Below are 26,079 nucleotides of genomic sequence, written 5' to 3' on the forward strand. Positions count from 1 at the left end.
TGGGGAAGAAACAGGTTCTGGTGGGGAGGTCGCTATTCACAGGGACCTCTGTCCTCTGGAGCCCAAGGGGGAAGGTGAGAGGGAGGTGCCTGCCGAGCCTCGAGGGACGCCTTGCCGGGATGCAAAGCTCCTGGGCAGCAGCGTGGGCGCGGCAACGGTCGAACCCGCAGGCCTGCTCCCCCGCCCGGGCCACCTGCGGGAGACGCGGGCAGGTGCGAAGCGCTCTTAACTCTGCCTGACCGCGATAGAGCTTCTCAGTGGCGAGCAGTCCCGCGGGTGCCCCGGGACGGGGAAAGGGGCGCGGGAAGCCCTCGCTCCCCGCCTCCTTCTTCCTCCGCGCCGCTCCCGGCGGACGACAAGTCCCAGGATGCCCCGCGCGCGGGCTAACGCGACGTGCTGGCGGGGCTCGGCCAATGGGAGGGCGCGGAGGGCGCCGGGCGGGGTAGGCTGCGCAGGCGGGGAGGGGCGGGGAGGAGCGGAGGGGCCGGCGGCAGCGGCGGAGCGGCGGCGGGAAGGGCTGTCCCAGGGCTCGGCGGCGGCGGGGACGATGCCGGTCCATTCCCGGGAGAAGAAGGAGAACAACCACGATGAGATGGAGGTGGACTACGGGGAGAACGAGGGCAGCAGCTCAGAGGAGGAGGAGACCGAGAGCTCGTCCGTGTCCGAGGAGGGGGACAGCTCAGGTACCGCGGCCGCCCGCAGGGCAGCGCCTCTGAGGGGAGCGCCGCGGCCGTTGCCTCGGCGCCCGGCGCGCTGCCCCGGGGGAGAGACCGGTCCCGCCCCCCGGCTCCGGTGGCTGCCGGTGTCCACCCCCTCCGTGACCCCGCCCCCCCGGCCCGGCCCGGCGCAGCCCGTGCTCCGGTCCCGCGGCTCCTCTTCGGGCCGCCGGCCGGCGGGGAGGGACGTGGCGGGGCGCATGGGCACGGAAACCCCACTTCGGCCCGAGCCGCCGGCTCCGGAGCCGGCTAGCACCCGGGCTTGGCTGGCCGGGCCGCTCCGTGTAGGTGCTGTGGATTGTGCCCTGCTGGGCTTGAGTGCACGGCCTGCAGGGCGGGGGGGTGCTCGCTAAGGTCTGCACTTAAAGGCTTGGCATACATACATATGTACATACATATGTGTGCATGCATGCACACGAAATACAGGCATACATGTGTGTACATACGTATACACGTACGTATTTCCTCATATGCAAAATCGTGAATTTCAGTTAGATGTTTTGAGGCCTGTCTTTGAGGGGTATTGGAAACCCTGTCAGTACCATTGGCCTCCTTTGCAAAGCATTTCAACCTCTGCTCTGTTGAAGGTCCCTTCCTTTTTTCATAGCTTCCTCTGTAATTGGACTGTAGATTTTGAATATTAGTAGGTGAAACCGGCTTTAAAATGATTACTTTTTCAATACTCAATTTCCACTGTGTTAGAAGAAGGTTATTATCTGCTCACACTTCACTTGTAATTACAAGGGATAAATTATAAAATGGTCACTTACTGGGAAACGTACCGATCATCAGATTCGTACATTGCTGCTCTGGAATCACTGGGGCCCATAAGTAAGTAAGCTCCATAAGCAGGATCTTTGTCACTAGAAGGGCTAGCTGAAAAACAGTAGCTGTGTTCAGTGCTAGCTGTGGTCCTGATGTGTGTTTCTGGCAGCTTAAGTGATTTAGAGTGGTCTGCTGGGATCCTGTCCCATGCCTGTACTAGCACATTGACTTGTGGCACAAGTGCTGTGCTTGGCACAGTGGAAGGTTTGGAATGCCATGAACTTGACAAATTAGGCAGCTGTCAAATTATATTTTTACATATGTTGGCTTCTGATTGGTTTATCTGTGTGTGTTAAAGTCCTCAATGTACAGTTAATTCTTCATTTTTGTTGTTAAAAGATCTGGGAGATCTTGAATGTTAAATCCTATGGCTTTTATATTCACACTGACTGATGCAGTTCGGGGAAAGCCCTCCTATGGTGGTTCTACGTGGGCTCGTGGAGCTTGCCCTTGTCTGGGCTGTGCATGGGCTAGCAAGTTGCTGCAGCCCCACAGGTGTGGTACAGAGACAGCCAAGCTGACTCTGCAAAAGTAGAGTGAAGACTCTAGTAGTGCTGGGAAAGTGTGGCTGCCATACTGGGAGAGAGTATAGTCACTCCCTTAGACCCTGATCTGAGTTAATACTAACTCTGCACCAGAGTTGATCCCCCAGTAAAGGCCTTGGTTAATCCATAAATCCAGGTAATCTGCCCATGGTTTATACAGAGCTTCCTGTGTTTTGGTTTTTTTTTTTTCCTTTTTCCCCTTCTTGTCCCCCATGCCTTTGAGCTGGCAAGTATTGCTGATTGAACCCCATTTTACAAGTTAGGCTGCTGGTCCATGGCTGTCCACCTGGATCGGATTGCTGGCTGCCACTGTTCTGCCTCTTGTCCTTACCCACTGTTCCTGGTACGCTGTGCTTTCCTGTCCCCTTTCTTGCACTGCCTTCGATGCTTGATGGACCTTTGTATGCTAAGCCATCAGAAGAACAACCCATTAAAGAAGTAGCTAGTGAAAACATCTCAGTGAAGAATCTCATATGTAAATGGGAGGCACTGGGGACTGTGTAAACCAGTGGTTAGATAACTGCAGCTCAATAGCAGCATAAGTCATAAATTGCAATTTTGTGAGAATATGTGAACACCTCCAACTTAAATCAGTTAACTGGACACCTACACATTGTTGTGAATTTGGGACTAATGATTTGTACAGGTTTAGACAAGAAGTCTCCTGGAGCAGGGAGTTCTTTACTTCTGGGCTGTTCCCTCATCTGAGGGAAGATCTTGCTTCTCTTGTCTAATGCAATGCTACACAGGAGATCTCTTCAATCAGTGAACTGTGGACCACATCCAGGTATGGGCTTGAAAGAGTCAGCAAAATTGTTATAGTGATTTTATTTTTGTCTGTATTAGCAACTGATTTAGCAAAACAAGAATAGAGAATAAGTAGCTCTTATTCTAGAATAGAGTAGGTAGTGCTGAGGCCCCTACATCTCCAAAGTAGTTAGGGTTTATTTCAGATTATGTAGCCTGAATTGAATATGTTTGGTTGGAAGCTGCCTGAAGGACAAGTCATTGTTTCAAACCCTTGTGTTCACCATAGATTTTGGAATACATTTGACAAGTATGTGGAATGAAGCTTTGGGTTTAACTCGACAGGAAAATAACTAGGTTTGTGTTCACCAAAACTGCTGCAAACTGACCCAGTGCCTGATAAGCTGGACCAGTCACGGGACTGGCTTCAAAGCTATGCTGTACTGAAACTTGAATGTATGCACAGCTTTTATAAACAGTTGGCCTGTTGTAGTTGGAGTATATATTGATAAGAATTACAGATCTGCTGCCGAGTAAGGCTGATCAGTCTTTCCTTACCCTCGTTCTCTCAAAGTGATTCCATTGAAAAATAAGGCCAGAAAAATGTGCTTAAACTGTCTTGTGTTGTTTTGATGAAACCTAAACTAGGCAGCATCTGTGTATGCTGGTGGTTATGCTGGAAAAAAGGTGAACTTGAGTGAGGGTACCAGGGCAAGCAGCTGGAGGTAATCATGTTTTAAGTTGGAAGAGCATATCTGATTATGTCCTTGTTTGCACAGCAACCTGCTCTGTTCCTTTCAGATGTGACTTATGAAAGCATGCTTCAATTTTTTTATTATCAGAATTGTACATGGACTAAAAAGGGAATACTGTATTTTGGATAAGAAATTCATGGAGGTGGCTTTTCAAGAAGTTCTGATATACATATATACTTTCAGGGGAAAACAGAGAGAGTGCAAAGGAGGAACATACAAGCTTATTGGGCAGTAGGTGGGTGAGGCACAGGGTTGTGAAGGATTCCTTAAGGAGGTCCAGGGGCAGCACTGCAACAATAACCACTGCTTACTTAGCCCATCTTACCCTCCCAGTTTGTATTGTAGCTAGATGCTGTCTGGGAATGCCCTTTCTTCATTTTTTATTCTAGCTAATCTTTATGTCTAAAAAAATGTAATTTTCTGTGTGAGAAAGGGAGCTTGGTATAACAGATGTAAACTTAACTCTTTATCTCCTCCAACTCCCTGACTGGCTAAGAGAGAAATGTCTTTGTTAGTTCCAGCTTTGAAGTTTGCTCTTTTTCAAAACTTGCCTTTGCTCCCATTTGTAGTTGTGCTAATTGATATTTTTAAAGAAAACTTTGAAGTTTACATGTCCTCAAAGACACTTTGGTTGATTTTTCTTGAAGGCAAGCAATTGTGTTGTCTTGCCCTTGTCTTGGTTTCTTCTGGGATTAGGGGGGAGGAAGGAGGAATTGTGTTTTAAGTGAATGTAGTCTGTGAATGTTTCTTAAAAACAATACAAGAAGCTCTCCAGATAATTTCTATTGCATTCCACAGAGGAAATGCTTTTAAGGGAGCACTTAAACAGAGATGATTACAGGAAATTACATGCTTGTCTCAGTGTCTTGACAAATATGAATGTACTCCATGGAAGCATATTGCTCCTACAGACATAAGATGATTAGCACCACAATAAATAAGTCTTAATTAAAATTAGTAATAATAAGAAAAGAAGATTTTGAAGGAAAGGATTTTTTTTGTTAAATTTGTAGTTTGCTTTACTTGCATTCAGCCTTCTTTTTTTTTTTTTCCAGTAGGTGCCTGAGAATACGGAAGGTGCACTTAGAAGAAGCATAACTTGCCCTTGAGAGCTGGCACTGTTTCTATCCAATTTCTCTTGCTGCTTTGTATTTAGTATTGGGTTTTTTATTGACCAGGATATAGGATAGCATATTAGAAATGAATAAAAAAGCCACAAGTTATGCTCACAATCCCAGATGAGAATTTGGCCATTTTTAAGAGAGCTTTATATAGGCCACAGCTTATTAAAAAAAGCTATTTTAGGCACTGTTACATTTTAAGTACTATGGGTTTTTTTTGTCTTTAAACTGGGCTGCCCTAGTTACTGAGTTGGACTGCTTGAATACAGTAGGAGAAGAATGACTGTGATTTTGAAAGTGTTTAAAAATACCCTAAATACTTCGTGCACTACGAAACTTTATGGGAAATCTGAAGTGTTGAGACAGGATGACCCTATTAGCAAGTGTTTTAATATGAAATGAGGACTCTTCTGCCTCCAGTGATGTAAATTTTCGACTGGAAAGCCATGAGATCTGATCATCCTAAAACCTCTTACTTTTTCAGTACTGCATATTCCCCAATCTGTATGTTGTTTAAGGCCACGGGGAAGAAGTTCCATAACTGGGGAATTAAAGATATTTCAGGACTCTGAAAATCTTCATTCTTTTATGAATCTTTCTGGAGGCAGAATAAAGGTAAAACAATTGAAGAGTGACTTAGCGTGTGAATTACCATTCAGTATGCATGATGGGTAGAATGTAGACTTCTAGGCAGAAGATCAAAGACTTTTGAGTGTATACATAGCTGAGGGGAGATTGGAGAGAGCTGTGTGTTATTTCAGTATCTACAAGAGAGTCAGCTGTGTCCTCCAATACCAACGCATTATAGTTTCCTTGTAACACAAGTTTAAAACGTAAGATGCAGTCCCCTTCCCCTCCAACAGTGGGTGTTGCACTGATCCTCAGCCAAGGTTACAGTTCTAATCTGTTTTCTTTGATTTGTAGTCCCTAAATTTACACAAACAATAAAATACATGTTAATTTAAGGAAAAGCTTCTGAGTTAATTCCTTACTAAGACATACTTAGAACCAAAAGCATAGCTGAACACATCTGAAACACATATTTGAGTTTGGGAATGAAGCGAGAGAACTATCAGTATGCCAGTGCTTGTTCCTGTCTGGCTTCACAGGGAGGTGCCTTCAAATTTTAAAGAAGCTTTGTTTTTATAGCACATAAATGCTTTAGACAACTCTTCAAGTAATTTGACTGCCACATTCCTTAAATCTTGCCAAGTTGAAAGTTGCCTAATCAATTTTGGCTTGAGTATTATGTCGGACGGCCAAATAAAACTTTGCTCTTTAATCTGATTTTCAGCCTTATTCTGGGATTCAGGATCTGCCTTACTTTTGAGAACAGTATTTTAAAATAAAATAGTATCTCTTAATGGCCTGATACCCTTTTCCCCCACCCTCTCCAGTGTGCTAAGCATTCAATGTATTTTTTTGAAGTTCTGTCTTTAAATTTTCTCATTCTGCTTTCGAATACTTCAGGTTGTATCATGTTTTAAAACTTTCTACATACTCTTTTTTGCTTGTACTAACTGTAGCATGACAAACTGCAGTAGGTTTCTGATTTGGACTCGTAGGTACCGTTGTAATACAGATTAATACTGCTCCACTGCCTGCTAGTTTTCATATCCAGGCAGAGAGGGCTAATGTAGTTTTTAGTCTTAAAAGCTTGTAATAATTTCAGGAAGAAGCCGTGTGCAGAAAACTTCATACGTTGAGAAGTCTGAGTGGAAGGTCTGAGTTAATCAGATCCTCCAAAGTAGCTGTACTGGCCCTGAAGCTACTCCTTTCACCTCATCACCTTTGCAAATTGCCATATTCTTGCAACAGTAAGGATGAAGACTTGCGTGCTCCTTTCTGTACTTTGTATAGGAGATGGCATAGAGCAGTTAACTGTGTCTGTTGGAAAAATGTGAATGAGGAAGAAGCGAAAGGCTGAGGATTGTTTATGGTCTAGAAGAGTGAGTTCAGGCTGTCTCTGCTTGGTTCAGGATCCTACTTTGCCTTTCTGTCAGGAGTTAGGATTTTTCTTGACAGAGTAACTGCTTAGATGGACATGGCCTCCTTAGGACAGCCGCTTCTCTCGAACACTTGGCTTCTTTGCACCAGTTCAGCGCCAGTTCCTGACTGCGTGGCCATCCCTTCTTCTGCATGTCTTCTACTGGCTGGTAATTGGTCAGTTGTACCATAACTGTAGAGAGCTAATTCCTGGAGATACTGCTGCTATAAAGCAGTTTCAGGACATCTCTAACTTCTGAATATGGCTTAACAAAGCCGCCTTTTTCTTCTGGGAAAAGTGGGAGAGAGTCAAGAATTTTATAGCATAGTTTTTCTGTTTCCTACTCTTAAGAAAAGGCAGTGGAGGTAATAAGTGATGTTTAGTGACATCAGATTTCTCTATGGCAAGTGGTAAAACTTTTGGCCAAAAAGTGGGTATTTATTATACTTTACAGTTATGTACACTAGGTAAATTAAGAAAAAAAATCAGGAATATAAATTGAAACAAAAACTGGAAAGAGTTTTATGCAGCAAGAGTAATTAAATTAAAGCATATAAAATCAAGTTTCTGCAAAATTCTAGACTTTGCAGGTTAAGAAGTGTTTCATTAGAAATGCAGTCATTAAGATGAACAGATATTTCTACATTAATATTTCAGCTTCAGAGAACTCTCCCAATTGAACAGGATGAAACCTGTTTTCAAAACGAAGTGTTACTTCTTTTTTTTTTTTTGATGGACATTATTTTATATGACAAATGTAACATTGAACTGTGCTTGCTTTGGAGGGATTGCTTTTGCTCATACTAACTCAGGATAAACTTGAATTTTCAGTGGTGGCTTATAACTCTTCATGCTTAATGGTGCCTTTTGTCTGCTGTGGTATTCAGTGTTTAGTTTCTCTGTTTCACACATTCTGAGGCACACTTTGTGTTATCAGTCATGAAATTTAACCACTTGAACTCTTACAGTGATGTTGTTTCTTGTTTTGAGGAATAAAAATTACATTTCCTCTAGAATTAGATCTAAGTTTCTTACTTTGTAGTTTATACGGCAAATGATTTCTCATATTCTGCTATAATATAATGGCTAAAATTCAGGCTTGCTTCAAATTAATTAGAAACAAAATATCCAGTTTATTTGGTTATACATTACATTGCTCAAAATAAATTACCTTTTTGTTTATTCTTAGAAATGGATGATGAGGACTGTGAAAGAAGAAGAATGGAGTGTTTAGATGAAATGTCCAATCTTGAAAAGCAATTTACAGACCTTAAAGATCAGTAAGTATTTTAATGTTTTAAGTGCCTCATTTGAAGATCCATTCTGTGAGAATATTGTGTGCAGCTGGTGTTTCTTGTCTTTCATATACGTGGATGCTACTTTTGGAGAAGAGTAAGGATTTGGAGTTCTGAAAGTATTTGCAGGCAGTTGCTCCAGAATACCTTTATTTATTTATCTATCTATCTATTTATTTATTTATTTATTCTCTCTTTTGCTATAAGAATGGTTTTGAAGTGTTGTTGCAGTGAAGGGCTAGTGTGGGTCTATTGCATCAAAATCCTTAGCAGAACCAAGGAATTGTGATTTTAGGGAAATTTGTGGATTTATTTATTTAGTTATTCAAGATCTTTCTCATCCTTCTATATATGTGGGACAGACTCAGGCACTGTCTTTGCTAAGTAAGAAATTAGGGTTTTTTTTGCAGGGTATCACAGCAGCTTTTATAGTTGGTACCAACGAAAGTTTCTTGTGGTTACTGCGAAACAGTTGCCAATACTAAAAAAAATGAAAATACTGTTAGCTCTCTGTAGTTTGCCATAATATCCATATCAGTAGTAAAGACCTAGTAAGTAGAAGAGAAAATTAATAGCCACAGTTACTCAGAAGTGAATCTCATTTGTATTAGAGCCAGTCTTTTGTATGTATTTTAAGTTGGCTTTTTTTCACATGCCCAGACAAGCTAGATGCATCTGTTCCAATTTAAATAGGTGGTAATCTGTCAACTAACTTGATCAGGTACCTGACAAGTGAAACTTTGAGGAGACCTTGTCTATTCTTGGGCATGTATTTTAATTGAAAATCTAGTCAGGTGTCATTACAGTTCAGATGCGTGTTTATGTTGTAAGATAGTTCTTTCTACTGCAGAACTGAGACAATTTGCTTTGCCGAACAGGATGCTGTGAGTTCTATCTAATAGGGTCTGGAAAGAATTGCCCAACAAGCAATTTTTTGCTGCAGTGTCTAGAGAAGACTGTTTGTCCTGCTGTTCTTCTTTGGGCTGAGCATGGCGCAACCTGGGAAATAGAGCCAACTGATGAGTATTGGAGCCAGTCGGTACTGACAGGTTTGGCATTTGGAAAACTGCCAGTTTTTGAGTTCAGTCCTACTCTTCCATCTGTTGGGCAGCTTGGATGACTGAAAACAGTTTGTGGAAACAAACCGTTAAGGAGTGAATATGAAGGAGGGTGGTCTTGGGAGGAAGGAGGCAAGTATTTCGGTGTATTTAGGGATTGTGAATGGTGTTTGGGAGGTGGTAAGGCTGTGGTATCTGAGGAGGAAGGCACTGTGTAGGCACTGGTGAGTTGAGAGATTGGGATGTTTGTAGGGGTGGAAGAACTGTGATGGTGGGAATACTGGGAGAAGCATTAGAATGATGGAAGAAGGATGAGTGAGTAGGGGTGTGATAAAGTTGGGAAAGAAGAAAAAGATGCGTAAACAATGGGATGTTTAGTCACAACCAATAGCAGAGATGATGAAGTGATTGCGTCTGCCTCCTCTTCCTTTTCAGGGAAACTGGATGCAATGAGATAAGTAGGGTTTACAGTGGTTGATAGCAGTTACCCATTTTAGGCAAATCACTGCTTGAAAGTACTGGATAAACAGTTTTAGTCCATCAACTGCTGCATGGTACCAAGTGCTGGCAGCACCCAGTCCCTAAGTGCTTGCTCTGATGGAGCTGGAACTTGGTGCTGTGTAATCGAATGCTAGTGATCCACCCAGTCACGTGCGCTGTGCACCTGTGCTTATATTCTAGATAAATAATTCTGCTGTAGTGCTGTGTTAACCATTGTGTGCATAGCATGCTCATCAAGGATTGAGCCCAGCAATTGGGTTTCGATCAGCTGCAGGCTATGTCAGTTGACTGCAGGACAGATTGCGTGTATCATACTCTTAACAGTTTGCAGGTAAGAAGGAGTGGAGTGATCACTGACTGTTGCTAGGTAGGTGTACGTGCTTGAACTATGGAGTTGTCATCAAAGTAAAATGATGACCAGGCTGGTGGCAGATGAATGGGAAGTATTTCTCAAGGAGGTCTTGATGTATCAGTATATATGAACTTTCTGCTGTCTAATTCATTACTTAACCTACGCACTTTCAACAAGTAAAAAAGCAGCGTCCCTGTCCCAAAGACATCTGTTATATCTGCATAAACCTATATAACAAAGATATATCTGTGTAAACAGATAACATCTGATGTGTTCTTAGCAAATACAACAGGGTTTGTACATTTGCCTTAATTCTACAGCTTTTGATTGTGAGGTGCAAGATAAAAAATGAGAACAGGAAGAACTGTTTATATTGAAGATTCTACCATTGAACACTATATTTAAGTTATCAGTTACAAAGAGTGGAGCTTTATTGTGATTTAAATACTTGTAATTGATAATACATTAAATTCTTCAAAATGCAAGCAGATTTCTTCATTGTCTGCCAGTAAATATCAGCTTTTACAGAAGGAATGAATTCTAGGTAAAAATATTTTAAATACACTTCCTTTTGACAGGAATGGAAGATGTCAATTACAAATCATCCCTTGATATTTGTGATAGTATGCAATATGTGGATTTTCACAGGAGATTAAATGAGCCTGCCTCTCTTTTTCCTTGGTTTATGGTAGGGTGGGAGCAGATATGTGAACACGAAAGTGAATGAGTGTTTCTATCCACAAAATGTCTTTCTCTCCCATGATGTAACCATATTGTTATTATGTATTGTAGCATCCTTTCCTGTCCTCTTCCATGTTGATTCACCTCCTACTCTGTCTCAATCCTATTAACAGCTCTGCAATTTTTTTTCTTCTTCCTTAGAGGTGGAGATACATTTCACTTTATCTCTACTTTTTACACTTCTGATTGTCTGCATGTGTTTTTCAGAAAGGCTTAGTAGACATGAGGAATATTGTTCAAAAAGAAAATATGTATTGGAAAATTCAAATGGTAACAAATCTTAACTTTGCTTCAGTGTGTGTTCCATAACATTAATAGAGAGATGCAGAATAGTTCTTTTAAAAATATTCTAACTTGTGTTTGCTTTTAAATAAAATACATATTTTTTTATTTCTATTATTTTAAGACTTTACAAAGAAAGATTAAGCCAAGTGGATGCAAAACTACAAGAGGTCATAGCCGGAAAAGCACCTGAATATTTAGAACCATTGGCAGCTTTACAAGAAAATATGCAAATCCGAACCAAGGTGGCAGGTAGGCATGTAAAATGAGTATTGCTGTTTCAACAGTATAAACTTGCTATGCATTTTAAGGTCAGTCTTTTTTTTTGCTTTAGAATTGTTAAAGGAGTGTGTTTTAAAGTTAGAAATACTGTGGCATAGTTTTAAATGTAAAATATTTTTCAAGTAAAAATGAATAGGTTGCTTACCTCTTTGCACAAGTTGCCCAATAACATGACACTAAAAATATGGCTTTTTAATGTTTCATTTAATGGGTGTCTGTCTGTGTGTAGTAAGCACAAAATTACTGAATTAAAAACAGTAATAATTTTTATTAGAATATTTGGGATCAAGTCTGCGTACTGGTCAGTGTTGAAATGAAGAGATATGTAGGTGCTATCTCATGAAGTTCTTGCCAGATCATCTTAGATGATCATGTTTTTTCTGCTCTTCTAGTCTCTGTCTCTTCTACTCCTCCCATCCTCCGGTTTCATCTGGGGAAGGAGGACAACTCTTGTCCTTAGCAGCTTTATGATCTAAGCTGCATTTTAATTATTAAAACTAATGCTTAGATAGGCTTTTATGCTCATGGAAGAAGCAGACAAGAACTTTTATCTTCTTCCGGGATACAACCGTACAGTCATATGGAATAGTGGTATTACAGGAAGACAAAGTTCTGTACTTCCCTATTGTAAGTTCTTTTCATGTTATAGCTCAACTCATTTAGGAGTAATTCAGGTGTTTAGGGGTTACCTAACACAGGCTGTCAGAGAGCCAAAAGGCAGATAGTCATGATCTCTCCAGCCAGAGAAGCTATGCTAATGTCTTTTCTAAGAAATTCAGCAGAAGCATGGTGCAGGCAAACTGGAAAATGGCAAGCCTGCTTATACTTTTTGTAATACTAGTGCTACTTCAGTGCTACTCAATATGTCGTCATTGGTACTTTTGACTTCAGGCTATGAAGAGAATTTGAAATCTTTTGGTCTGTTGCATTTCACTGCCTCCTGGTCTTCTCCATAAAGCTTTTCCTCAGCTGGTGAACCAGAATTTCTGTGGTTTAAGATCTTAACTCAAATTTACTTGACTAGTCCTAAGTAGCCCACTTGGGTTTCTCAGAAGGTTTGCAGATGAATTTGCAGAAGGTTTGCAGATGAATTTGCAGAAGGTTTGCAGATGAATTTGCAGAAGGTTTGATATAAAAGCAACCTTAATCCAGGCTTCTGATTTTCAGTTTTAAATGTGGCTGGCTGTAAGTGCTTTCATGTAGGTGGGTATGGATAGGCAGAATATTACAGGCTCTCCCGATTTGTCTTCAGCAGCATTGAAGATCCATGTTCCAAAGTAAAAAGAGCCCAGGGTAAAAATTAAAAAGTTTCCTTGAAGTTGAGACTAGAGATCAGGATTTTTTTTTTTTTTCCTTTTTTCCTCAACTGAATGAGATTTGATAAAATTATTCCAGAGAAAGCAAGTATCCTGGTTTCGGCCAGAGTAAAGTTAATTTTCTTCCTAGTAGCTGGTATAGTGCTGTGTTTTGGATTTAGGATGAGAATAATGTTGATAACACACTGATGTTTTAGTTGTTGCTAACCATGTTTATAATAAGTCAAGGACTTTTCAGCTTCTCATACTGACCTGCCAGCAGAGGCTGGGAGTGCACAAGAAGCTGGGAGGGGACACAGCAAGGACAGCTGACCCAAACAAGCCAAAGGGATATTCCATACCATATGACATCATGCCCAGTATATAAACTGGGGAAGTTGGCTGGGGGACACAGCAGCTCGGGGATTGGCTGGGCATTGGTCAGCAGGTGGTGAGCAATTGTATTGTGCATCACTTGTTTTGTATATTCTATTATTATTATTATTATTATTATTATTATTTCCCCTTCCTTTTCTGTCTTATTAAACTGTTCTTATATCAACCCACGACTTTTACTGGTGGTTTTTTTTTTTCTTTTTTTTTTTTTCCCCCCTTTCAGTTCTCTCCCTAATTCCACTGCGGGGGGGAGTGAGTGAGTGGCTGTGTGGTGCTTAATTGCCAGCTGGGGTTAAACCATGACAGCAAGAAACTGCAGAACAGGCTTATTTGCTCTTACTGTTTGAGAGCCTTGACAGAAGTGGGTAGTAGCAGGGCTTGAGCTCCAGCAGGTAACCCCTAAGGACCTACTTCTACCTGAGAGAGGGGAGGAAGGGGTGAAAAAAGAAAGAGCTAAACTACGTTTAGCTAAACTATGGATATAATTGCATCTGGGGTAGAAGAGAAACTTGTGTTCCTCTGCTTTCTAAGGCACTGAGCACTATTCACACAAAATGTGGATCTTGACTATTTCAGCAAGTCAGGAATACAACTGTTTCTTCTAGAATTATTCATACCGGTACTGCTCAATTTCAGGCAAATAAGCAGTGTTTATAAATTGGTAGACCTAGATATGCCAGCCAGCCATAAATATTACCAAAAAAAAAAAAAAAAAAAAGCCAGCTTAACATACTGATGTAAGAGAAGAACATTTTGAATTCTAGATCAAAAGTGACTTCACAGCAGAAAGATGATTGACATAGTATTTTGTGGTTTGTTTTTCAGAGGAATTGCCAGTGGCAGTATTGTTCCTCTTGTACTGTATTAATTTATAGTCAACTGAATTCTAAGGGAAGTTGTTTTGGGGAGTTCTTCAGTTGCTAGGCAGCACCAGTGTGTGTGCAAACTTAACTCCTCAAGATGGTAATCTGGAACAATTTAAGTATTTTGTGTTGAATTCATTGAATATATTAAATCAAGTTCTATCTGTACTTGCCACATACTACATTTCAGATACCGTTCAGATTTTTTCAGCTGTCTGTTTAGTAGACACGTTTTCAGAAAGGTATAAGAAATGCTTCTAATACTCAGAAGCAGTATCTTTTGTATTACAAGGTAGCTATTTCTAAGAATGGAACAGTCTCGTTAGTTGAGGTGATTTATTAAGGTCATGCATTATAAAGTAAGCCTTATTCCAAATATTAATTTGTAAAAGCTTATTCTTTCATTCAGTTTTCTAGCTATTTAAAAACCCTAAAACATTATTTACAACTCTAATTAGAAAATAGAAGATGCTTTTAGTACTTCATGGTTTTGAAGACTGAGGATGTCCAGGATAATTTGATCAGAAATATGAAATAGACCTATTTTGTAAAGTTAGCTTGACTGCTGGTGTAATTTGTTGACTGATAGGGGAAAAAGTTAAAATAGCATTTATTTTTTCCTCAACTCTTCAGAATTAAGAGATTACTTGTTCTTATTTTTACTCTGTAAAGCAGCCAGCCACTGTACATGCCCAATATAATATATCTGTACTTTCCAGTATGTACATGTTTTAGGACTTGCAGGCAGTCTCAAAAGAGAATTCTGAAATCAGATATACTAAGGAAAGTAATATTGCTGTAATTTGTCTGATTACAGGTATCTATAGAGAGCTTTGTCTGGAATCTGTGAAGAACAAGTATGAATGTGAAATTCAAGCCTCTCGACAGCACTGTGAGGTTGTGCCAGCTATTTTACATCGATAGCTAATCTCATCCAACTTTACTGTGTGTCATGGTTTCCAAGTGCAGTGCATGTTTTTATTATTGCTATTATTTGCTATTTGAATGCAATTGCCTTGTGATATTTAAGCTCACGTAAGAGGTTATTCAAAGCATATAAAAATTAGCTTTATATTAGTTTGGTTTTACATATAAGTGTAGCTAAGGTTTCTTATTTTTCATTAACAGGTTCTTATTCCTACATAATTTTTTTTTACCTTATTCTCATTCCCACGATTTTTTTTACCTTTGTTATAAAAAGATTACAAAGGACAGTAACTAAAATATCTGACATTAGCACAAAGCACCATACATTTTAACAACAACAACAATAATAATAGTAATAATAATGTCTTTTTAAGATGCCTTGGACAGCCAGTGATAGAGTTGTCATTTCAAGAGCAGTTACAGGAAGAATATATTTCTCTCCTTGAACATAAACATTCCAGATTATGTGTCTAACTACTACATACCATAATACAAATGCTCAAGTACATGTATGTCCAATGCTGTAACATAGCTGCTTATATCCTGAGGTTTGCATCATAGTACTCCTCAGCCCCCCATTACAGTTGCTTAAAGGTGTTTTCTTCTGAGTGGTTCACTACATTCCTGAAGTCTGTGGCTCCTATTATACCAGTAAAGCAAGAATATGCATGTGTACTTCTAAAAAACTTGCCATTTTCTTGATGCCGTGGGAAAGAACAAGGTGTAATGAAGGACCACTCATTACTGACTGTCTTTGCTCCTGTGAATATTCCTGAGGTTGGACAGAATCCTGTAGAACTTGCAGGGTTTCTCATCCATGATTGAATGATTTGCTTTGGCTATATATTATTTCTCTTTAAGGTGGTCCTTGTCCCTTGTTTTACTATTATGTTTCTACTGTGAAACCTTCAGAATTCAAATATTCACCATCCAATAAGGGTCTCTTGGGGGAAAAGCTCTTTAAAGTCAGCAGTGCTGCTTGTAGAATCACTGTTCCACTGGAATATAACCATTCAGCAAGAATGCCTCTGATGCCTGTAACAGCTTTTCACACCTTATTTGTCACCAAATGCTTGAAGCAAAACAGATGTCTAAACACAAACACTATTTAACTTTAAAATGGTCTCAGAACAGATAACACTCATTTGACATTTCACATATATGTAAGAGGCTTTCATCTTTTCAATTCTACTGGGAAATTTTTTTACAATTAGGGGTTGAAAAATATATGAAAGGAGGTCTTTGGAATTTAAATACTTTGTAACTTGAAGGGAATGGTAAACATGACAGCCATTTAGTAGAACAGGGTTCTTTGTTCCTCAACTGTTTTGCTTCACTCCAGCGTACTAGTTCAAACATTGGTAAAGGTAAGTTTCTGTTAGTATGCTGTGCTATGGGCAGGAGCAGTTGAGATACACACATCTGCTGACTTGGCTCTAGGGACTGCAGCTTCTGGCAGAGACATGGTAGCAAATAGCTAGACACAGTGACTTGTGCTGCTTAAGCTGTTTTTTCAGTGAGTAAGTCCAAGCCCTCTGTTTTCCAGAGTTGTTAAAGAAGTTGCTCAATGAAAATTAACTTTAAAATGTAATAATCAGCTGTATTTCCTATTTGTGTTTTGGGAAATGTGCAAGCTTATGAAAGAACAGTAAATTTATTTCCTTGAGGCTGGACCTTAGCTTAATTCCAAGTTACTGGTTTAGAGAGTTTAGTGTTTTTTGATGCTGCCTTTAAAAAGGTAACTGATCAATACAGACACTATGTAATTTTGGTATCAGTCCTATGTGGTGGACTATAATTGAGAGCGGTTTACTACAAAGTTGATTTTCTCATTCTGAAACACTTAGAGATGGAAGAGAGTGTAGACTGCACAAAATGCTGTAGCAAGTTCATGTCAGGGTGTGGTTTTGTTTGTACGTAAAAAGCGGTAATGATACATCTAACATTGAAGGCATTATGTTAATCTATTTGGATCAGAAATTGCCTTTTAATAGGATGAACTGGCTAACTTTTCTAAAGCACTGCTTTAGAAAAAGTGTTTCTCACAGCTTTAAGGTAGACAATTTTGCTTTCACAACTATCCAGATTATCTTTTATGCTCCATAAATTTTTCTGTGGGAAGGTATTTTTCAGATCTATGAAAAGAGACAATTATAAATACTGTAGTAATAGATGATAATTCTCTATAAATGACTGCAGGCTTATTAATATTGGAGGCAGCTTAATAAAAAGCTTTCCATGAAAACATTAGTTTTTCTGATTTGTAGTGAAAGATGGCATAGAGGTCACTACTTTTGTTATTCACCGTGAATAAATCTTTGCTGTCCAAAAGGAAAATACTGTATTTGTGTCAAAATACAAACAGTTATTCTGGAGATCTAGCTGCATGCTTTTATAATACTTAGTTATTCTTGGTACTGATATTTGATAACTATATTTACACTTATGCCAAGTGAGCGTGCTGTCTTTAAGGAGGTAGGATCTCATGCTAAGAAAGTGGATAGGGGGAAATGTCATATGCTTTATGGCTTCTGAAAAATTTTCACCTAAAGGTACTCTTACCTTCCTTCCACTGAGGCTTTAAATTGTTGTCATATATATTTAGATGATAGAACTTAGTAATGTAAAAAAGTGTAATTTCTTGCCTTTTTAGAGTGAAAAGCTTCTGTTGTATGATACTGTACAAAGTGAACTAGAAGAGAAGATTAGAAGACTTGAAGAAGACAGGCATAGCATTGACATTACCTCAGGTGGATGAAAATTCAAAGTTGTTGGGTGTTTTTTGTTTGTTTGGTGTTGCTTTTTTTTTGTTGGGTTTTGGGGTTTTTTTAGTCTTTTTTTTTAATCTTCTGGTAGCTACTGATTAGTTGACTGTAGACATACATGTCTAGTTAGTTTCAGGTTATCCAGTAGAATGCTATTCAGCTGTAGACTTTGGGTGCGGGGTTGAATTTAAGCTTAAAACGAACTTTGCTCCAGTAATTCTCAGCATCACTTGTGTGTTTTGAGGGTGTTAATCTACGACTACATAATCATGTAACACCTTCATTCTGTTCAGAAACAGCATCTCACCAGAAAATGTGTTATTTTTCATTTTTGGACAATGTTTTCTGCTGTAAAAAGAACTAAACATGTAAATGTTTCTGATTCGTAGCATATTCTTATTATGTCTTTTCAGAATTATGGAACGATGAGCTACAGTCCAGGAAGAAAAGGAAGGATCCATTTAGTCCAGATAAGAAGAAACCTGTTGTTGTATCAGATATCCTTTTACTGAAATCATTGTTCTTTCTAGTAGTGTTTACTGTTTTATAGCTAGTCTTATTAAATATGTCATTAATAAAAGTTGCAGTGATAATGCATTCTCAAAATTCATTTTTGCATGGCCGATGTTATTCTAATTCAGATTGGAGAAACCATGTTGACACATCCCATTATGAAAATTGAAATTAAGATTCTCTTATCTAACTATTAGTTTCATATAGAGAATATTTCTAAAAGTTGCTTTTTCTAACTCTTAAAAAAATACAGCTTTAAGGCAAAAGCAGATAAAAGTTAGGCATTATGTTTGCAAAGTATAACTTGACTTGTGTAACTTCTCCTGTACAGCTTTGCTTTTTCTACTGGGACATCTTTACCTCAATTTATTACTTCTTAACAATTCCATAGACTTTAGAACCCTCTTTGATTAAAAGTTTAAAATTCCAAGAATTGAGATGGTTGGGGGAGGGGAGTGCGTGTTTGTGGGTTTGGGGTTCCTGTAGAGTGAGTATAGTATTGAAGAATTTTGCATTGATGACTTCTTCATAGCTATTGACAAGCATGCTGTGCAGCTGAAACTTTTTAAGGTATAACACCTAAGAGACGGTATCCTCTTTCTCCAGAGAAAGAAGGAGATGCCTTTGCAAACTGAGTGTTCTCTCTACTCCTACCCCCAGTCTAAGATTTTTATAGGATAGAGATGTGATGGGTTAGAAGTTGCCAGAATCATGCAGACTACCTAAAAGAGACCAACTTCTAAGTATTGACATGATACGTTATAAAGGCCATTCTTTATTGCTAAGCTGCTGCAAAAAATTCTGCTACTTCCACAAGGTTTTATAACGTAAGGAGAAGGTGGGAAGGAAGAAGTTTCTGAAAAAACTGTCATCACTGGGACACCCTTCTTCTGGATGGTTTTTACTGGAACACACTCCAGATGGCTGATTTGTCCTAATAATGACTCTTTTTCCATTAGGATGTGTCATAAATTCAGTTTAGTAGAGGTGTTTTTTAACTAGTGCTTAAAAGCCAAGTGGTATTAACAATGCAGGTACAACTGGCTTCATTAGTTTCTTAACTCCTTTTAGTAATTTCAGTGCCAGGTTGTGTGAAAGTATATGTTCTTTAGCTCTCAGTCATCCCTGTCTTCAGGTTGTCCATATAAATAGCATCAGATTCTGTGAATTATGAGCTACCTTGACATTTTAGAATACATTCCAAACAAAAAATACTAATATAGTATTAGGTCTAAAATCCCAGCAATTTCAGGCAATTCATAAGGCTGAAAATACTTTCAGTTGTGAAGTAAATTAATTTGCTCTTTTTGCTTATGATTTTAAAATAGTTGTGAACTTGTCAGTTTGTACACATCTGTGTAAAGCAAATATGTAGAAATTTTACATGGCTTTTGATTTGTAATTCGTTGCTATTTAGAGGAAAACAAATTTGAAAATGGCTAAAGATTCTTAAAATTTCAAATGGAATGTAATTTAAAGCTCTCATATCCCATTTTAGGACATTTAGTTTTTAAACATTCATAGCACCTTTTTCTAAACTTGTTTTTCAGAGTTGAAATGGGGAGAAACAAAGTAAAAACTGAAGACTGTTGAAATGGAATAGCTGTGCTATGTGGAGTTTTGTTTTGAAGTTCACGTATTGTTCTAATACACAATTTTTACTTTACAGTTGATAGTTCAAGGAAGAGGCTTTGTCTTTCTACTTCCTGTTCTTTGGATATTTGATATTCAGAGATGTGGTGCTGTCTACACTTTGCTGTCAAAGAAATATCATGCAGAATACCGTAAAAATAATGATTTTATTAAAGCTGATACTAGTGTAGATGCTGATTTGCAGTGGTATATTGAAATTGCAGAGAATTTTAATTGTAATTTGTAGTATTGCAAATAGAATGGGATAGAATGGTTGTATCACAATTGTTTATCTCATCCTCCTGTTGAACTCCAGTAGTCTGAATATCTACATACTATTACTTACCTCCTTTTAATAATTTTTAAAGTGTACTTCTAGGTTGCATAATTCAAAGATGCATTTATCTTTTCTGAGCTTTCACTTCATGTAGGTGTTCTTTCTGTGAAAGAGGGGCAGAACAGAGCTATTAATATCTTTCTACAGACATTAAAGTATTTTTATTATTGCTGTTTAAAAGAGTTTTCCCTAACTTTTCACGCCCCTATATAGTTTATATGTTACAAGACCTTGATATACTTGAAGACTGGACAACAATAAGGAAGGTAAGATGAAAGGATTGAATGCCAGTGGCTGTGGGGTTTGGGTTCTTGTCTAATGCTTTTGCATCTTAAAAATATGTAAATGTGTTTCTTACATGATCAAAACTCTAAATAGATTTTTATTTCTTTAGTAGTCAGCTAATCATTCCAGTTCAAGCTATGTTATTTACACTTTTTCTGATTCTACCCAAATCATGCAGAGGAATCCAATAAAGTGGTGAAAGAGGTTATCTCTAAAATGGGTAGTCCATAATTTTCCATGATAAAGTGAGCCTAAAGCCTGTGTCAAGAGGGTCTGCTTTCTCAGAGTCTAGCATAATTGGGTAGAAACTATGATAGAATAGTTTGATAGGATTTTGTTTTAAATTAAGATTTTTTTAAATATATATCATATGGTATGTTTTCACATAGTAAATAGTTTATTTTATGAAGCTTTCTATGCTTTGACCTCTCCTTATACTTTTTTTTTTTTTTGGTATAAAGTCAAATGCTGTGTTTTTCCCTGATTATAAGACAATCAGGGTTTTCAGGAAGAAAAATTTGTTTGACCAGTTGATGTATTTGAAAAAATAAATCCAGGTTTTAAGTGGAGAGTGCCTTTTGTCATATCGTTGAAGTAACTTGCTGTAATGAAACGCTACCCTTGCCTTGCACCTCTGCAGTCAGAAAATTTCTGCTAGTACCCTAGTGCTTCCCAGCTTATGGACTAGCAAACTACTGAGGTGAATTCAAAAACTTGGTGGGAAATGGCTTTGAGTCAGTTTCCATCCTGCTTTTATACTTGTACATATTTCCTAAACAAGGAGTAAAATGTGATGTCTATGTGAAAACTTGTCTGACTTTTCCTATCAGGTCAGAGGAACAGACACAAAATAGCTTTCCCTCAATTTCTTTCCTGTAGTGTAACATGATTTTAAGCAATAGCAACAAACCCAGAATCTACTGGGGATTTTGCCTTTTCTGGAAATAATTTAAAAAAACAAAAAGCAAGCAAGCAACCAACCAACCAACCCCAAAAAACTCTCAGAGTTTTTTCTAAACCTGCCTTAATACTATGTGTAATCTAGAGTTTGCTTGAGAGAAAATTTGTGAGCTTATAATGTATAAATCAAAAGACTAGGTTGTTCATATAGCATTTTGTTTTCCAGAATGAGTTAATGTAATTTTGTATTTTCTTGACGGAATTACGTAACAGCAAATTTGAGGATTTAATTTAGAAAACCTCCTGAGTTATTTGAAGTCAAAACTTACTAAAGAAGGTGATTTTTTTTTTTTCACCCTCAAAATGCTGTTTTATTTGGTTACCAAGTCACTGTTGAACACACTTTTATTTTAGATTTGTTCTGATTGTGATTTTTGCATGTGAAAACAAGTATCCTGAGCTACACTGCACATAACTTCACAATTAAATCCAGCAGTTAAGGAAAAAAGACTATGCTTGCTGACTAACTTCATTTTCTTTTGTGTTTCAAGGCAATGGCTACACTGGGGCCACACAGAGTAAAGCCAGAACGTAAGTAAACATTGTCTGGCTTCACAAGACAGAACTTGCTGTGTGCAACGATGCAAACTCCATCTAGGCAGATCATATTTATTTTATCCCTGGTATAGTGATGGAGGGTGGGGTGAGGTAGCTGGAAGATGTGGCTTTTGTCTTTCCCCTCTCTCAGGTGCTGATACTTGTAGCTTGATTGCTGATGATTGTGTTGACACATGAAATCTAGAAAATTATTAACAAAACCTTAAACTTCTAAAAGTGGTTACACCAATTAATATTAGCAAGCTATGCTGGTGTTTACACAAGATGAGGCAGGAAACTGAGATCATCTGGACCTTAGGCGTGCATTCTAAACAATGCTCACATTCACTGCAAGCAACAACCCTGAAAAAGTAGAGCTATGGGAAAGGAATGGTAATTGATACTTGGCACTGAGGTGAGAAGCATGTTAATGCTAGGTAAAATCAAATACTTGGAGATGGTGAGTAAGGAGGAAAAGGGAGCGGAGGCAAGCAGGTGGTGTATTTCTTTAGCGATGTATTACTACCTGCATGTTGTGGTAATGAGCTGATGAAGAGGTTTCAGGTTCTGCCATTTGAAGTCTTCTCTATATTGCATTAGTTGATTTTTGAAAATTCATATCACACATATGAAGGTTGTGGGGAAGATACCTTCTATCAGCAAATGGAAATAAAACTTTTAATTTATCTGACTGGAAATAAAAAGGTATCTTGCTTCCAATTTTCTTGCATTCTTGCAATTATTAAGAGAGAGGTTACTTTTGATAATGGAAAAAAATGTGTATTCTATGTAAATAACTTGATGAAGGTGTATTTAAACATCTAACTGACTTCTGCCAAGTCAATGTTAAATGGTTTTATTGATCATTTTAGCACCTGTCAAAATAGAAAAGCATCTACATAGTGCTAGATCTGAAGAAGGAAGACTCTATTATGATGGAGAGTGGTATGGACGTGGACAGACAATATGCATTGATAAGAAAGATGAATGTCCTACAAGGTAAAGATAACTCAGTTTATGCAGCTCTGTGCATTCATGTTAAGCATTAGATAGGATGATGGCATTGAAGAATAAGGCTTATTTAGAAATACTGCCACTTCAGGAACATTTGTAGTTCACCTTGGGAGACAGGCATTATCAAAGAAGGTTGAGTGCTGGAGTTCTGAGAGAGGCTAGTAAAGGTTGGACTTCACTGAAGGTAATGAGGTGTTTGTCAAGTTAGGATCTCACTAACAATTTAAGCTCTTACTAGTTTCTGAACAGCCTTTGAGTAAGCTTTTTTTTTTTTTTTTTTTTAGTATCTTGGGATTTTTTTTGCTTTGAGAATTTGATCTGTTGGCCCATCTAAAAATACTTTATTATGGAAAAACGCTTTATACCATTAAAGATGAGCTTTGTTTTCAGTTGATTAATGCTCTGAAAGAAAAGAGTTGGAACTTTCTTTACAGTATTTCCTTTTCTTAACAAAGGTTCTACTTGAGAATGGTCTAAATATTACAGTGCAAATTTGGTTGAATGTTTAAGGTATCTAAACGTATTTTCTCTGTATGGATAATATTTGTAAATTCTAAAAGATGGGTATATTTAAAACAATATTTAAAATTAAATTTATATCCTACCTCTTACTGAATGGGGCAAATCAGTCTAAGTGCAATGTTGATTGAATATGCACAGCTACCCAGGAAAATTAACTTTAACTTGATATAGCAGTAGTTTACCGGAAAACTGGCTATTTCTTTTCTTGCCTGTGTATGGTGAAGGGGAACAGATTTTGGTGATTTTGGTGTTTATTCAGGGCTGACACAGGAACGTGTTTTAGTAAACTATATATTCTTTCTGAAATTTAAAAAAATCTGAATTAGTTTAGCGGAACATAGCAATTATGCCGGGCCAAAAAAAGATCTTGGTATCCAGTGTCTGACAAAAGCCAGAAGCTGATGCTTAACAGGGCAAACATACAGTGGAACTTCCCAGCTTTTCAAGATTTCAGCAACTTTTAAGGCTGAAGAGTTCCCTGGAGGGAGTTTTGTCGCAGTCGGTATGCGATAGATCTTTCTTCCATTAACTGTTTTAATCTCTGGATTTGAGCCTTTTTTTGTCATCAGTTCTACTTGAATTTTTTTTTTTTCCTAGGGGGTATGGGGAGGGGGTTGTTTTCACTATTTGTGTTAAGGTTTACCACAAGGAGCATAAAAGCAGGGTTCATGTAAGAGTGATTCGGTAAATCAGGCTTTGACTTTATTTTCTATGGTCTTGGTATAATGACTAACAGTTGAATACTTTTTCTGCTTTAAATCTTGGGCTTGAATCTGTTTAACTTTTTTCTAAATACTTTGTATTCGAAGTAATTTCTGGGTATGTTTTCCAACAGATCTGTTTTTTACAATGGGTAGTCTGTTGTTGTGTTTTCTATGGGTGACTGTTGTTCTTTTAAACAAATAAAATATTTGTACATGTTGAGGGTTTTCTCATAGGAGAAGAAAATAGATAGATGGCTGAAAAATTCAATACCTTTACTAGAGACACATGCAGTTACCAAAGAATTCTGTTAAAACTATCCTTACAATGGAGCCAGTATCTTTTGGGCCTAGCATTTACAACTAATGCATATTTTCATTTACTGTATGGAAATATAGCTGCAGTTTTGAGGTTATTTATTAGCTTATGAGGTTTCTAAATTCTTGTTGTTTTTCTTCCCCTGACCCTTCTTCCCTCATTTCCTGTAGTGCCATAATTACAACAATCAACCATGATGAAGTTTGGTTTAAAAGACCGGATGGAAGCAAGTCCAAGCTGTATATTTCTCAGCTACAGAAAGGAAAATATTCAATAAAGCATAACCACAACTGACTGTTGCTAACCAGATATGAAAGAAGTGGTATTGCCATGCTTGATGTGCCATGGGGTGAAAGTTGTATTTAATAGTGTTTTGTATTCCTTATAAATTTACAGCAGTATCTGATGTGTATTTGTAGTGCTGTATGTAAATGTCATATGGATGGCCTTCAGAAACCTGAGGATGTTAAATCAAGTTGACAGACATTTTACCTCTAAATTGGGTCCAGTGCCTAAGATATGAAGTATGCTCTTCAAGTATAATGGCTCAGAACTTCTCGTATTTGTAAAATGGGGGGGGGAATATTTTTTTTCCATTGGTGACAAGTTGGTGTGATAAAAATTATAACCATAGTTACCAGCAACTCACTTCATTTTCAGTGAGCATGTCATGCTTCTTTTGTGGATGTAAATTTAGTCTTTTCAGCTGTTGCTTTTGAATAGATTGTAACATGCATAAGCATTCTTTTATCCAAAGTGGACTGATTTATTAAAATTATTGCCCTTGACAGCTCTGCTAGTACTGACTGTGTTATATTTTGTAAGGTTTATTATATTGCTTGTAATGAGTCAAAGCCAATATTTTGAGCTATGTTTTTTGAGGAGCACTTTTCTAGTTTAGGACCCTACTCTATAGTAAACAAATTGTTGGTGATTTTTTTTTTTCTTGTTCCCCAGATTGCCAGCAAAATTTTATGCATAAAGTATATTTGTCTTCTTCCACCAGACTGCCGGCAAAATTTATGCATAAAGTAGACAGTGTTGCTCCAAACTGTGTTATGTGTAGCCCACAAAGAATGACTGCGGGGATGGTTATGTAAATACTGTTGCATGCTCCGCTTGTTTGATCCACAGTTGTATGAAATACTATGAATCTTTTTTTCAAAGAGAAAATATTTTCCCAGGAATCATGTATCTGGGAAAATTTACACTGACTTTTTCACCAAACGCTATTTTCCGAATTTCTGTACCCTACTTCATCTTGTACACCAGAATTATTTCATCCAGCTTAGAAAGCTGAATTTCTCTTAAATCTTACTGTTTAAGCCACGGAGAAAAGTCTTAAATCCTTGATGTTACTGTGATGTGCTTGGAACATCTAGAATGATAGATGGGATTGCTGAAGAATTATTAATGCGTTGGTTATGTGCACTTTAATCTCCACTTACAATGATTCTTCTCGGAGAAAGAAAGCATCCATTTGCTTTAAAAGATCACAGCAAATAAGTATTTTTATTGTAACATATAAATGTTTTATTCCTCTATTAATTGTCTCTTCTAGTGCAGGGTGGTAACTACTTTCCAAATGCCAAATCAGTTTCTTCTGAGTGATGCTTTTCTACAATTGTATGACATTATTAATCAAATGTACATAAAAGTATCAATTGACATGTTGGCTTTTAACAATATGAACTGTATGTATACAGTTGTTTGATAAACTTTTTGTAATAAAATATTCGTATTTTTTAACTTGGTATATAAATAAATGATCTGTGATAGTGGACATCTTTTATATTGTTTTGCTCT

General features: G+C 38.0%; 1 protein-coding gene across 1 annotated transcript; it reads left to right on the forward strand.

Annotated features, from left to right (window-relative positions):
- Positions 1–468: 468 nt before the first annotated feature.
- BRMS1L (BRMS1 like transcriptional repressor) lies at positions 469–26,056 on the forward strand. The gene is made up of 10 exons (XM_052782641.1): positions 469–683; positions 7,886–7,976; positions 11,050–11,177; positions 14,579–14,658; positions 17,342–17,438; positions 17,867–17,950; positions 20,137–20,201; positions 21,672–21,711; positions 22,590–22,716; positions 24,444–26,056. The coding sequence occupies exons 1-10, from the start codon at positions 548–550 to the stop codon at positions 24,565–24,567; spliced, it is 972 nt and encodes a 323-aa protein (XP_052638601.1). The 5' UTR covers positions 469–547; the 3' UTR covers positions 24,568–26,056.
- The last annotated feature ends 23 nt before the right edge of the window (positions 26,057–26,079 follow it).

The sequence above is a fragment of the Harpia harpyja genome, chromosome 3 (assembly GCF_026419915.1).
Source record: "Harpia harpyja isolate bHarHar1 chromosome 3, bHarHar1 primary haplotype, whole genome shotgun sequence".
Taxonomy (NCBI): Eukaryota; Metazoa; Chordata; class Aves; order Accipitriformes; family Accipitridae; genus Harpia; species Harpia harpyja.